Source organism: Pterocles gutturalis, unplaced genomic scaffold, assembly GCF_000699245.1.
Source record: "Pterocles gutturalis isolate BGI_N339 unplaced genomic scaffold, ASM69924v1 scaffold12399, whole genome shotgun sequence".
NCBI lineage: Eukaryota > Metazoa > Chordata > Aves > Pterocliformes > Pteroclidae > Pterocles > Pterocles gutturalis.
Window position 1 is genome coordinate 9,957 of NW_010133347.1, and position 13,145 is coordinate 23,101.

The 13,145-nt window shown below is 58.0% G+C and overlaps 1 protein-coding gene across 1 annotated transcript; it reads right to left on the reverse strand.

Annotated features, from left to right (window-relative positions):
* Positions 1-448: 448 nt before the first annotated feature.
* TMEM63C (transmembrane protein 63C) lies at positions 449-12,561 on the reverse strand. Its single transcript, XM_010081201.1, has 22 exons — positions 12,364-12,561; positions 11,902-11,981; positions 10,649-10,736; positions 8,399-8,436; positions 7,835-7,977; positions 7,485-7,536; positions 6,938-7,046; positions 6,457-6,530; positions 6,273-6,353; positions 6,026-6,146; positions 5,774-5,907; positions 5,410-5,532; positions 4,718-4,871; positions 3,861-3,967; positions 2,942-3,028; positions 2,389-2,454; positions 2,108-2,270; positions 1,753-1,858; positions 1,376-1,543; positions 979-1,094; positions 743-814; positions 449-661 (listed from the first exon to the last, which is right to left on the reverse strand). Exons 1-22 carry the CDS (start codon positions 12,559-12,561, stop codon positions 449-451), a joined length of 2,493 nt encoding a protein of 830 aa, XP_010079503.1.
* Positions 12,562-13,145: the final 584 nt, after the last annotated feature.

Genomic DNA, 13,145 nt, shown 5'->3' on the forward strand with positions numbered 1-13,145 from the left:
AGGGGGGGAAACAAAGGTTAAGGGGGCCCCCCCTCCTGCCACTGAGAATCCATGGGACACTGTGGCAGGAGGCACATTCATCTGAGCTGTCTGGGCTGCTTCCCCCTCATGGAGGGGCCAGGGCCTCCCTCCTAACCTCAAAGCGTGGCCTCTCACAGAGACCCTCTCCCCACACTGCAGCACCATCTCTTCCCCAGGATGGGCTGGAAGATGCAGGTGGGAATGGGGCAGGGGGCACAGGGGGGCTAAGCCAGTCCAGGCAGCAGAAGGGACCAGCAGAGCCTTCTGCCACCTCCCATGCAATGGGGTCTCCCCTTCGCATCAGTCCTGTCGTGGCCCCCCCCATCAGCGAGGTGGCCCCCACCAGTGCTGGGAAGGCTCCTTCCTGTCCCCCCAGCCTGTCCTGGGCTATCAGCACAGCTGGTCCTCGCCCCAATGGCCGGGATGCTCACTGGTAGCGGGCCTGGCTCTCCATCACGGGGCCGCTCCTGTACTCGCCCTCCACTGTCTCCAGGTCTGTCTCAAAGCTCTGCAGCCCCCCATCCTCCCCGTCCTCTGCTGGCTCCAGGTGGTTGCCCATGGTGCCGTAGGTCTGGTGGGCTGGGGAGGCTGCTGGTGTCAGGCTCAGCTCAGGCTCCTGCAGGACGGTGGCCACAAAGAGCTGCCCCGGGGGGCAGCAGGGGGTCAGGGACCAGGGGATCGAGGTGGGGAGGCTGCAGTGGGGCTGTGAAGGGGTACTCACATTGGAGTTGGGGGTGGAGGAGACACTGCTCCGTTCCACATCACTGAAAGTGCCCTCAGACTGGTCGGACATCTGGTGAGAGGGAGGCCAGGAGGAAATGACTGTTTGGGGGTCCCCAGCCAAAGCTGGGGGGCACCCAGGCGCCACCTCAGACTCCCCATGGTAGATGCACCCCAGAGAGGTGAGGAGGGGATACAGCGGCACAAGGAACATGATGGGTGGCTGCCCATGCTCACCTGGTAGCTGGAGGGTTTCCGTGGCTGCAGCTTCTTCAGGCAGAGGCCAAAAAAGGGGAAGACAATGCAGGACAGGAGGACCACGAAGGTGAAGAGGGTGACAGGGCGGGTGGGACCTAGAGCACAGAGACACTGGGGCAGCACATGAGCCTCCAAGCACATCCAACTGAGCCCCAGGCTGGTGCCTGCTTTGGGTCTTACAAGCAATCAACACCCTTCCCAAAACACCAGCTAACACTCCTTTCATCTGCCAGGTTTCTGCCACACCTTCCCCTTCCCGTCCCCCTTCCCACCCTCCATGCTGTGCCTAACTCAGGGGTGACACTGATGGCTCATCCCCCAACCATCAGATGTGACTCTCAGCAGTGGTGGGGGGGCAGTCCCCAGCTCTCCATACCAAGGCGCAGGACGGAGAAGAAGAGCAGCCAGAACATGCAGAGGATGGGGGCCACCACAACCTGGCTGATGGCGGCGATGTGGAGGCGCTGGTTCAGCTTGGTAGGGATGTACACGTAGTAGATGTTGTACCGGTCAACCATATGCTTAAGCAGCATGTAGAGCAACCCTGGTGGGAGGAGAGGGGCCATTTGGAGGGAGGACAACAGGGACAGACAGGTCACGGGGACAGGAGGGCAGGCCCAGGAGATGATACCCAAGGGTGCCTTCCTGTACCATGCAGGAAGCTTGTGCTTCCATGGCGCTGCTGGTGGCTGAGACAGGCTGTTCTTGGCACAGCTGGGGGCAGTGGGACCAGGGGCATGGGATCGTACTCACCAAAGGGGACAATGATTGGGCAGGTGATGCTGTAGGTCATGACAACAGAGAAGATGCAGCAGGTCCAGGCGTACTCCAGCCCAAACTGAGACTGGTAGGCTTGGCTCTGGGGCACAACCAACAGGGTCATTACTGCCTCTGCCACTACAAAGGCTGCACTTGCCTTTGCCCCCTGGCCCACACAATTGCCTCCTCCTGTTAGTCTCATGGGGCCAGGGCCAGCAGCACCCCTTGCATGGTGGCTTGTCCCCACAAGCCTCCCCATAGGAAGAGGACAGCCTGAGTTTCCATCAAGCATGCCCCTGCCGTGCTGGGGGTCACATAGGCTCAGAGGTGACCAGAGCCACCCACATACCCGCTTAACATGGAGCCGCTCTGGCTCGGACTTGGCAAAGCAGAGGCGGGCGGTGTAGACAAGGAGGCCCGGGATGCGCAGCAGCTCCATGGCTGTCCCGATCAGGCTGGAGGTGACCACGTAGTTGACAAAGAAAGCGCCGTTGTCCGGGAGGAAAACGCACCTGCCCCGGGGACATAGAAGGTGGGAGGATGCTCGGGCAGGCATTTGGGAGAGCTGCCGCAGGCTGGTGTTGGGCACTCCCGCTGGGCCAGGAAGTTCAGGAGCTCCCTGCTACTCACTGGAACTTGATACTGGCCTCATCCAGAAAGTGGGTGTCAAAGAGCCAGCGGAAAAAAAGGTCCAGGCTGGAGGGGGGAGAGGAGGAGCAGTTCAGAAAGGGGGGGGGTCCACAGAGCAACGTGGGGGGCACCCAGTGGGCATGTGCTTTCCCCTGCCCCAGGCAGACCCTACACTGCCAGCGCAGCCCCTTCTGCTGCGTGGGACCACTGTGGCGTGGGCGACTGCCCCCACAGCCAGTCAGGCTTCCTGGAGCCAGAACTATGCAGATACCTGACCTGGTCCCTTCAGGATCTGCTGAAGGGTTGACCCCAAGCAGGGCACCCTTGGGTCATCTGTGGCAGCCTGGTAAGCTGCACCGCTTCCCTTCTTCTCCACAGGGAAGCTTTCTGTATGGGAGCAGCTCAGCATGGCTAAAGAGCAAGTGTTTTCCTCCCCAGAGAGCCTGGTTTCAGCAGTGGTGGTGGGCCCTTAGCCCATTGGGGCTGGCATGCAAGAGGCAAGGGGCCCAAGGGCTGGGGAGCAGGGAGAGCAGAACAGTGGGGTGGTCCGTACCTGCTCAGCCCCAGTGAGGGCAGGATGATGACCATGAACACCAGGAAGAAGAAGCACTTGTGCATGGTGAGCTGATTTTCACTCGACCTGGGGAAAGGGGAGGTGAGAGAAGAACACTGCACTTTTCCAAGACACAGCAGCTGGTGGGGGCAGAGGCTGGTCTGGGTCTCACTCTTCATCAAGGAGCCCCAAGAAGCCATGTGCATTTGATCTGTGCATCTGCTGGGGCCTTGCAAAGCCTCTCCGAGGCCAAGGTGGGGAGTCACCATGAAGAAATCTGCTGTAGTGAAAGCTTTTGTCCTTCCAGCCTCTCACCTCCTTTATCCCTGCCCTCTCCTACCATCCCTGCTGGTGCAGAAACCCAACAAGAGGCAGATGGGTGGCTACACTGGGTTGAGGAGTCCCCATTTCCCCTGGGAGAAGGAAGGGAGGTAGTGACAAAGCTCCTGCAAGGACTCAGCAGATCAGGTGCACGGGTTACGGCCAGCAGAGGGTCAAGACAGAGAGCGCATTCTAGGAGTGGGGGAGAGCTTCTTCTGCTAGGAGACAGTATTCTGAACCCATGCCTCTGCCTTGGAGAGCTGGGGGCATGGCTGGGACGTGCTGCCCAAGTCAGGGCCATGGCCCTGCTGCTGCCAGTCCACCATCACACCATCCCTTTCATAAACTTCTTCACAACCATCTTAAAACCAGCTCCATCTGCCTTTGTCAGCAGCTTGGAAGCATTCAGGGCTATGGCAAGGAAATAGCTCCTTCGTGCATGGCTTGGGGCTCTTTCCATGGAGGGCAACACGCATGGGGCTCTGTGGGGGCCTGCCACTCCACTGCCTGCCTCCTTGCAAACTGGGTCACAGGAGTCCTGCTGAGGTTCCTCCCATCTACCACAGCCCTGGGGGAGTGCAGGGGCCAGCTCTGTTACCTCGTCCAGTGCGACTCGAAGAACGCAGAGTAGTAGACAAGGAAGGGCAGGAAGACAGAGAAGGCCCAGAGCAGCAGCGTGGGGAAGAACTGGGTGATGATGGGGTTCTGCAGGAGGAGAGATGCCAGACACCCCCTCAGAAGCCCACTGGAGCTCAGCCATGCTGGATGCAGCTCCCTGGGCCTCCTGGTGCAGGATGGTGTGTGCAATGGGTAGTCTGGGGCACCCCTCCCTGAGCAGGAGTGTTTATGGCAGGAGATAAGAGCTTGAGGACAGCCAAAGGCACCACGGGCACCTTCTCAGCCCCAGTGCCCACCCAACAGCTCACAGTTCAATGAGCAGGGGGGAAATGTGCTGCTGGCAGCTCTTAACATCTCCTGGAGCTCTTCCCACCCCTCTTCTCTTGCACAGATGCCAACCTGCCCTTCCCCATGGACACCAGCACCAAAGCTCAGGTTTGCACAGGTGCCCCAGGGCTCTGCCACTGGAAACACAACAAGAAGGGGGTGGATGGCAAGCAGGGGCATGAGTTCAATGAGCAGGGGGGAAATGTGCTGCTGGCAGCTCTTAACATCTCCTGGAGCTCTTCCCACCCCTCTTCTCTTGCACAGATGCCAACCTGCCCTTCCCCATGGACACCAGCACCAAAGCTCAGGTTTGCACAGGTGCCCCAGGGCTCTGCCACTGGAAACACAACAAGAAGGGGGTGGATGGCAAGCAGGGGCATGATCATTCCTTGCCTCTCATCAATGTCCATCCCAGTGGGCCAGTGTAGAGCCAGGTGCCCTCCCCCCTGCCATGGACAAGCTTGGAAATAGAGATCTTTTGGGAAAGCTGGCACAGGGCCCAGGGACTACCTTGAGGCTCTCCACAGGCTGTGTGACATTGAACATGTCCATGGTGTTGACGATAATGGCTGGTGTGGTGAGGAAGAAGAGAAGGACGAAGAGGCAGATATTAAGGAGGATGAATCGCATCCACCAGGATGTGCCACGGACCGATAAATTCTCCCTGTGAGAGGAAAGCACAACTCAGACATGGTGTGGAGGAAAAGCCATGTGTTTTGGGCCTCCCAGCCTGGCTCCCCAAAGCTCTGCCTCCCACTACCCACACCAACCATCCCAGCAGCCACTGCTCTGAGCCCACCCTCTCCCCCTCCCCACGCTGCTGTGCTGACAGCTGCAGAGCCCCCAGGACCAGAGAATGGCCGTGGGGAGGGGGGGGGGCAGTGTCTGTACCACCAGGAGGCTTTGGATCAGGCTGGAGAAATTAGAACCTGGCAATCACCCCAAACCTCACCTGGCCAAGCCCTGCCACCCATGAGGTGATCACCCCATTCACCCCTGCTGACTTCTGCTATGGCCACAGGAGGGATTGTCAGCCCCTGCCACACCGGGAAAGTGCCCTATAGATACAGGCACAGGTTCCCTACAGCTACATGGGCTCCCTATAGCTATGGGCATGGGCTCCCTATATAGGTAGGGGCACAGGTTCCTCCCAGCTGCTCACTCCCCTTCCTCCCTCCTTCCCTCCCACCACAGTGGTTCACCAGATGATATCGCTGGGGGCAGGGGCATAGCAAACGCCCCAGTGGTGTGACTTGACCACAGTGGTGACAGAGGACTGCTGGGGGTGCTTGCGGCAGCGGATGTGGCTGTAGTCCTTCAAAATCCTGCAGGAGGATGGAGCCAGGGGTCAGGTCCAGACCAAGGGCTCAGGACCTCCCCCCTTCCTATGAGACCCTTCCCACAGCCCCAACAGAGTGGCCACCTCCACAGGTGGCAGAGGCACAGAGGAGACAGACCCATTGCCTGGCTTTGGCTGGAGAAGCTGGCAAGGTGCCCCAGTTCCCCAGCAGTGGGGTCCACCAGGCTGGGGGACATCCCCGTGCCCGTTGGGCAAGGGGCACTCACACAGCCGTCATCCGCTCGTCCTGGAAGGTGACAAAGGCCATGTCAAGACGCTTCAGCATGATGCGGTTGCGCTCAGCATTGAACTCATCTGTGAGCTTCTCCTCCAGCTCCCCATAGTACTGCTCGGCGTCGACCTGCAGGAGCAGCCAGGGCTCTGCCATGCTTGCTGGGCTTCAGCATGGGCGAACTGCTGTGCTCTGCCCTGCCTGTGGGGGGGACATGCTGCCTGCAGCCCTGCCTGCACCCACCTACCTGCTCAAAGCCACAAAAGAGACAGCAGAAGATACGGGCGCAAGGGTGAGTTTTGATCATGATCTTCCCCTCTTTCTGTGCCTTCGTGGTGAAGTAAAGCCGCCCCTTCATTGCCTTGCGCCTGCCAAGAAGCCGAAAGGGACAAGGGTCATTCAGGGAGCAGCAGACAGACAGAGTGGGTCCCTCAACACGGGGGCAGGAGCAGTACACTCATCCGCAGAGGCAATGGGCACCTGCACACACTCACCTCTCTGCATCCAGCTTCATCAGCTTGCGCACGTCAAAGCAGAACTGGACGTTGGTGACGGTGCAGCTGGGATAAGCCTCGCTGCAGGCACAGGGACATGGTGGCACCAGGAGCCAGGGGACAGGACAGTGCTTGCCACCTGCCTGCCAGCCACCCAGCAAGGATGTGCCACACCACTACTCACTGGAAATGCTTGATGATAAGGGAAGGGTCTGTGATCTCCTTGGGGATGTGGGTAACCATCAGTGTCCGGGCGACCTGTGGGAGGAGAAGGGGCATAGGGGGTGGGTGGGCAGGGGGTCTGCAGGATGTCTCACTGCCGCCCTGCTCACCCAGCTGCTGGGGCCGTCCGCCCCAGAGGCTGGCCAGCACAGCCCTCCTCAACACCCACTCCCAGACCCCAGTGGAGCTGCCACCTCCCAGACAGACAGACACAGCAGAGCTTCAATATCAAGAGACAAGGCAGTAAGAAGGAAAGAAAGATTTGGCTCCAGGCTGCCAGGCTTTCTCTAGAACCTGGAGAAAACCAGCCTTATCTTTCCCTGCCTGCCCAGTCACAGGCTGTTACTAAAGCTCTCCCTACCGACTGGGACCATTCTCTCTGCAAAGCACAGTTATCCATTAGTGCCGAACAAGGCAGGGCTGGAGGAAGACTGGTTGCTCACCTTCTCGTTCTCCCTGTATTCAAGGTGGATGGAGTGGTGAGCCATGCAGAGGATGGTTAGGATGAAATAGATGAGGGCGAAGATGCTGTGCAGCCACAGGAGACGGTCCCTGGAGGAGGAGAAGGAGGAGATCAGTGAGTGCTGTGGCAGGCATGTGGCACGTGGATCAGCCTGGTGCTCAGCGTCTCACCTGTGGCCGCCCCACAGCCCAGCAGGACCTCCCTGAGATGGCTACTGGACCCCCACCCCAGGGACGAGAGGGGCAGCATCCAGGGTGCTGGCCGAGACGCAGCAGAAATGAGGCTGCCCAGAACCCCCAAGAGCACCTCTGTGGGCAGCGGGGTACAGTGAGCAGTGCCAGCAGGCTGCCCACTGTGATGGTGTGCATGCGCAGTGCCGACAGACATGGGGGCTACTGCGAGCAGCGTGCTGCTCATGTGGACCCTTCCCCATTCCGGGACTGTGGCAAGCGCCATGCCTGGGCACCCCCAGCAGTGCCTGCTACAGCACCAGTGCCCACAGCCCCCTGGACACGGGAGCCACGTACTGCGTTGGGATGTTGGCGATCGTTGTCCGGCCGAAGTGGGTGGGATTGTGTCCTGCAGGGGAAGAGAAGCGGGAGGTTACAGGAACCCAGTGCAGTGTGTGTCCATGCTTGCAGCTTAATAGCTCCTGGTCTTTGCTCCCTCCTTTTCCATCTCCCAGGTCCACATCAAGCCCCTGCCACCCTGAAGCTCCCTTCCTCTTGTCCCACAGCTGATGGTGGGCTCCTGCTCACATGGGGGCTCTGACAGAGGGGTCCTTCTGCCCTCTGTCCCCAGGGCAGGGTGCTTGGCCTGAGGATTGGGAAGCTTGTGCCATGTTCCTGAGCCATCCCACAACTTGGGGGTGAGCGACCCAGGAGGTCTCCTGAGAAGTTGATGGGCAGGATGACGGCCACGGAGAGCACACAGACCAGCATCAGCAGGACCAGGAGGTGCCGCTGGAAGGAGAGGTAGGTGGTGGCGTCAATCCCACACTTGCTCTGAATCTCCTCATCCCTGGGGGAGAGGCAGGTGGGGGTGAGCGCTGGTGGTGCCTCCCCTCCACCTCCCGCCCCGGGGACACTGGCTGCTCCGGCCTTACACAATCCATGCCAACTCATGGCATCCTGCCTGTGGCATGTGGGATTTGGGCACAGAGGGAATGGGGGTCGCAAGACACCCTCAGGCTGCCACCACATTACAGGAGCAGCTCCTACCAGAAGAGGTTGAAGCCTGTTCCTTTGGGACAGGAGCCAGGGGCCAGGAGGAAACACAGAGGTGAGCCCTCTGCTCTCTCTCCCAGAGAGATGTTTTAGGAGGACTCTCCTCAGCCGCCAGGTCCCAGCATCTCTGGGTGATCCATGACCACCTGTGGGCACCAGCCCCCCAGGGCAGGCAGTGGTTGGGCACAGCTGCAATACCGAGGACACACACTTACTTCATCTGGTAGATAGAAATGAGCCATGAGCAGAATCCCTGTAAGGGAAGAGAGTTGGGATGAGCCAGGGGAGACCACCCCCACCTCCCTTGCGAGGAGCTGGGACAAAGCACACACTGGGGACATCTGCAGAGACGGAGCAGTGCCTGGGGCCGGGGGGCTGAGCAAACAGAGGCAGTGCCCAGGGCAGCTCTGAAATGCCCAGCCCAGCAGCTTGTCTGCAGCGGTGGCCAAAGGCAGCTGCCTTGGGAGGAGCAGGGAGCACAGGGCACCTCTGTAACACAGGCTCCTGGCTTCCAGCAGCTCCCTCCTCTGTGCCCTCCCTGACAGTCCCCAACATGCAATGAGCTTTTTTGACCACTACCAAGCGCTGAGCCGGCACTGCTGTAGAGTGATATACAACAATGCCAAGATCTTGTGTAATGGCTCATTCCCTGTCACTGCACAGGCAATATTAGAGTTTTTTCTCCTCTATGCATTATGTTACATTTTACCAGTGCTGGAGTTCATGCAAGTTCAAGGTCCCTCTGCAGTCTTCCCTGTCATGGCTGCATTGAACAACACTCAGCCATCATTTATGCTGACCTTGGATGGGAGGGACCGCAGGCAGCCTGCAGGATTCCCTTACCCTGCCCTGTGAGAGCTGGCAGCTTCTTCCTCCTCTCCATCCCCCGGCTTTACCCAAGACAGGACTTTCCCTCCCATCCCACAGCTCAGCTTCGTCTGACTGACCGCAGTGGGAGGCTTTGGAAGTGCAGGCATCCCCAGGTACCCAACATCCCTGTATGGGCCAGACACCCCCTTAGCACAGTCAGGCTGACTCCCCTCCTGTGCCCTACTCCAGGGCTCTGCTCTGGAGAACCATGTCTGGGAGGTTAGTTGCCTGTGCAAACCACAAGCTCCCTGGGCTGTAATTTCTTGGGGTTTCCAGAAACCTTGCTGAGAAACCAGCATTTATCAGCTGATTCCCAGCTCTCTAGGATGCCCACGTGCAGGAGAGAGGTCACATGCTGCAGTCAATAGCTTGGCTATTTGTCTCAGGGTGAGTGAGAAGTACCACACATGCTCCTGGAGATTTGTGATGGTAACGGGAATTTGTCAGGCTGCTTTTATTGCAACCTCATCCTCCAATCCTGCTGCTGGAGGGATGCTCTGGTGCTTCCCTGCAAAGAAGGGCTCCCAGGCAGGAATGTGGTCGAGTTCCTCCTCACTGGATACAGGCACCAAAACTTTATTTTCCTCTCCTGCCATATTCTCGCATTCTCCAGCACGCATTTTCTATCTTTACCACCTACTGGCCCTACAAACCCTCTGGCAGGTTTCCTGTTCCTGGTGTGTGAAGAAAAATCCATTACTTGCTTTTATGCTCTCTAAAAATTTCTCCTCAAATTTCTCTTCCCTCTGCCCCACAGTGTACTTTACATCTAACCCAGTAACATTTAGATTTTCCTAATTTGGGAACAGCTTGACTTTTAAAAGGATGTCTTCTTACATCTAATAATCTCCTTTAATCTGCTTTTTAGCTGTGCTGGCATTCCCTGTGGTCTTTCTCACTTATTTTTTGATGAGCAATATACATTTGCCCAGAGCATCCAGTACTGAGCCTTTAAACAGGACTCCTGCCACCTGCAAGGATTTTGCTTCTTTATCTCTCATATCTAGGTTTTTTTTAAGAAGTTTTGTCATTTTTTCATAGTCACACCAGTGACTGATTTTTCAGCTTTTGTTGCCAAAAAAAAGAGAAAGAAGCAGACAGAAAAATGTGTCGGTCCATGCTCGTTTCCAGCAAAACCTGGTTTGTGCCTGATGTGGCAGAGAGAAACAAAAGATGGCTTTAAAGCCCCCATAGCCCACCATGCTGGCAGAGGTGGAGGTGTGATCCAGTGAACTCTGTCCTGCCAGGCCCAGAAGGGTCCCTGCAGGCACGCAAAGCAAGGCTCTGCCAGCGCATCTGACTAGGTCCCCACAGCCTGCAGGGACGGCCACACAGCCAGGAGATGCTCACCCTGGCAGAAGCATCCCCTCCAAGCTGCCGTTCAAGGCAGATGCCTCAAACCAAGCCAGGACAAAGAAACCCTCCAGCTTTCCCAGGAACACCCTGCTGCTAAAGGGTGTTAAGCAGGAAACCCCACACTGGAGGATTTAGTTATTCCCATTTAACTTCTGACCTGTGTTTCCCAAAGAGCAATGCAGGCTGGGGGAGGACGACCCCAGCCTGGGCTCCTGCTGCCACGGCCACCAGCAACTCACCACATCCTTGTTGTCAACATCCATGGGGCTGCTCTCCGATGGGGACTTCTCCTTCTCGCTCTGCTCTCCGTAGAAAAGTGATGTCAAACTTTGCAGTGAGGGGAGGAGCAGAGAGGTGAGGCAGGAGAGAAAGAGCGGATGGGAGAGGATGAGCACCCTTGGAGAAGCTTCTCCTGGGAGTGCAGCCTGGGAAATGCCTCCTCCCTCCCCACATCCTGCACTGGGGCTGGACCAGCGACTACCGCTGAGCTGGGGCAGGAGCTGCACTCACTGCCTCTGCACTGATGAGTCCCTGTGGCTTCTCTGTGGCCCTGGCCCACAGCAGGGTGACTGGAGGAGGATTTGCCTTAGCTCCAGGATGAGAAACAGATTTGTATATTCCACTGGTTTCAGCCCTCAAATGGCATTACAGTAAAAGGAATGTAATCAGTGCTTGAATTTTAAATCTCGATTGCCCTTTTGATCTCCCCAGTGAAGGGAAACATTGCCTGTCCATGGCCAGACTCAGCTCCAGACCCAAACCCAAGAGGAGCTGGAGGGGGGAGAAGGCAGGAGAGGGGCTTTTACAATGTTTCCTCCTGCAGGTTGCCCAGCCTTGGAGAGACCCCTCCTGTGTGCACTGCCTGCGCAAAGAAAGATGCTCTGCTGCCTGGAGTAAACCGTGCGCTGGCAGCCAGACAGCTGCAGGCAGGACAGACCACCTGGGAGTCTGGTCCGGGCTCTGCTTTCCCCAGAACACTGGTATTTTGGGGGGAAATTGGGGGGCCCAAAAGATGGGCCAGGCAAGCCACCCTGCTGACCTGAGAAACAGTGTTATTGCTGTGTGTCTCCCTCTGCCTCCTCCACTGGCCAGCCCTGCTCATCCTCAGAAAGCAGCAGGGGGAGAGGCTCCATCTCAGTCGCCACCCAAAAGCAGGTCTTGGGCCTCTGTCCTCCAGGACAGTGCCCTCCATGGCACCATCACAAGATGGTGCCTGCAAGAGGGAATCAAAGCTGGCTTGGGCTTTCCCTCTCCCTGCAGCAGACAGTGCCTGTGCCTCCATCGACAAGGGCAGCTAGGCCATTCCTAGTGGGAAGGAGGGACAGGAATACATGCTGAGCTTCTCCATGCGCCACCCTGTAGTGCTGGCACTTCTGCCAGCCCTCTTGGAGTGGCTGGACCCATCACCCACTTGAATTTCTGAGAATAAGAGCAATGATGATGTTAACAATTGGGCTGCTGGGGCTGTGCAGTGGCCTTGCATCCTGCTCACCTATCATTGTCCATCAGCAGCGCCAGTCGCCCATAGTCCCAAGCCGCTTTCCGAAGGCAGGAGAAGACCAGGAGGAGAAGCTGGAAGAAGAGGGGAGAGGAGAGGGTTTTGCCGCAGTCTCACCCCATGGGGTCTCCCCACATCCCTCCTTTCTGTTTTCCTACTCACATGCCCAAGCTCATTCAAACCCTTGCCTCAAGCCAAACTGCTCCTCCTCTGTGATCCCACAGAGATTTGGCTGCCCAAATGCCACCTGCTGCCCACCATGAAGTGGGCAAAACTCTCAGTCCTCTGCACTCACACCCATTCCCCCAAACAGCTGGGCACACTGGCATGCACCCTGCACGCACGTGTAACTGTCAGCACACCTGCAACGCACACACTGTGCTCACAGCCAGTCCCTGACACCCCAGCTGGGGGGCTGTGGTGCCCACAGACAGGGTGCCCTCCCGGCCTGCTCACCAGCCAGAGGATGAAGTTGATGGCGAGCACAGTGGGCACGCCGCCGAACGGCAGTCCTTCCAGGACAGTGCTGCGGGAGCGGGCGCTGAAGCATTGCTCCTCCGTGCTGTTCACCAGGGCGTCCAGGAAGCTGAGCACATCCAGCGAGGTGGGGCCAGCACCAGTGGGCGCTGGCTCCACGGAGTACTCGCTCTCCATCAGTGCCGTCGTGGGGCCTCACCTTGCAACACAGTGGCAGGGGTGTGGCTGGAGAAGCTTTTGCTTGATAAGGGGCTGTGGCTCCTCCAGGTCCTCCAGCGAGGTCTGAGGAGCTCACTAAGGGCAGGGAGAGAAGAGGACTCACTGGTGTCCTTGGAGCTTCCCCAGTCCCAGTCTCTCCCAGGGAGGGGCTGTGGGACACAGGGCAGGGGATGTTGCTGAAGAAATCTCACAGCCACTTCATACCTTTCCCCACCCCATTAAACCCTATGCTATTTGGTTGTCTCTGTCATACCTGGGACAGGTCTCTCACCACCTCTGCCCCTCAGTCCTGTGAGCTGGGTTGAGTCATGGCCACCCTGGTGCAGTCAGCAGGCAGGAACGAGGAGCTGAAGCATTTGCTTGAGTTTCTGAGAATAAGAGCAATTATGATGTTAACAACTGGGCTGCTGGGGCTGTGCTTGCATTGCTACCTGCAGCTATATATCTATTGTATATGGAACATCCCCTGGCCCTCCCTTCCTCTCCAGCATCATGGTCTGTGTGAGTCAGGAGTCGTGGGACCTCCATTTGGTCTTTCCACC

Coding starts and splice junctions, on each gene's coding strand:
- TMEM63C (XM_010081201.1), bottom strand. CDS start 12,561: ATGGAGAGCGAGTACTCCGTGGAGCCAGCGCCCACTGGTGCTGGCCCC. Junction 7,537..7,834: donor CTTCTCAGGAGACCTCCTGG/GTCGCTCACCCC, acceptor CTTCCCCTGCAG/GACACAATCCCACCCACTTC. Junction 4,872..5,409: donor GCCCCCAGCGATATCATCTG/GTGAACCACTGT, acceptor TTCCTCTCACAG/GGAGAATTTATCGGTCCGTG.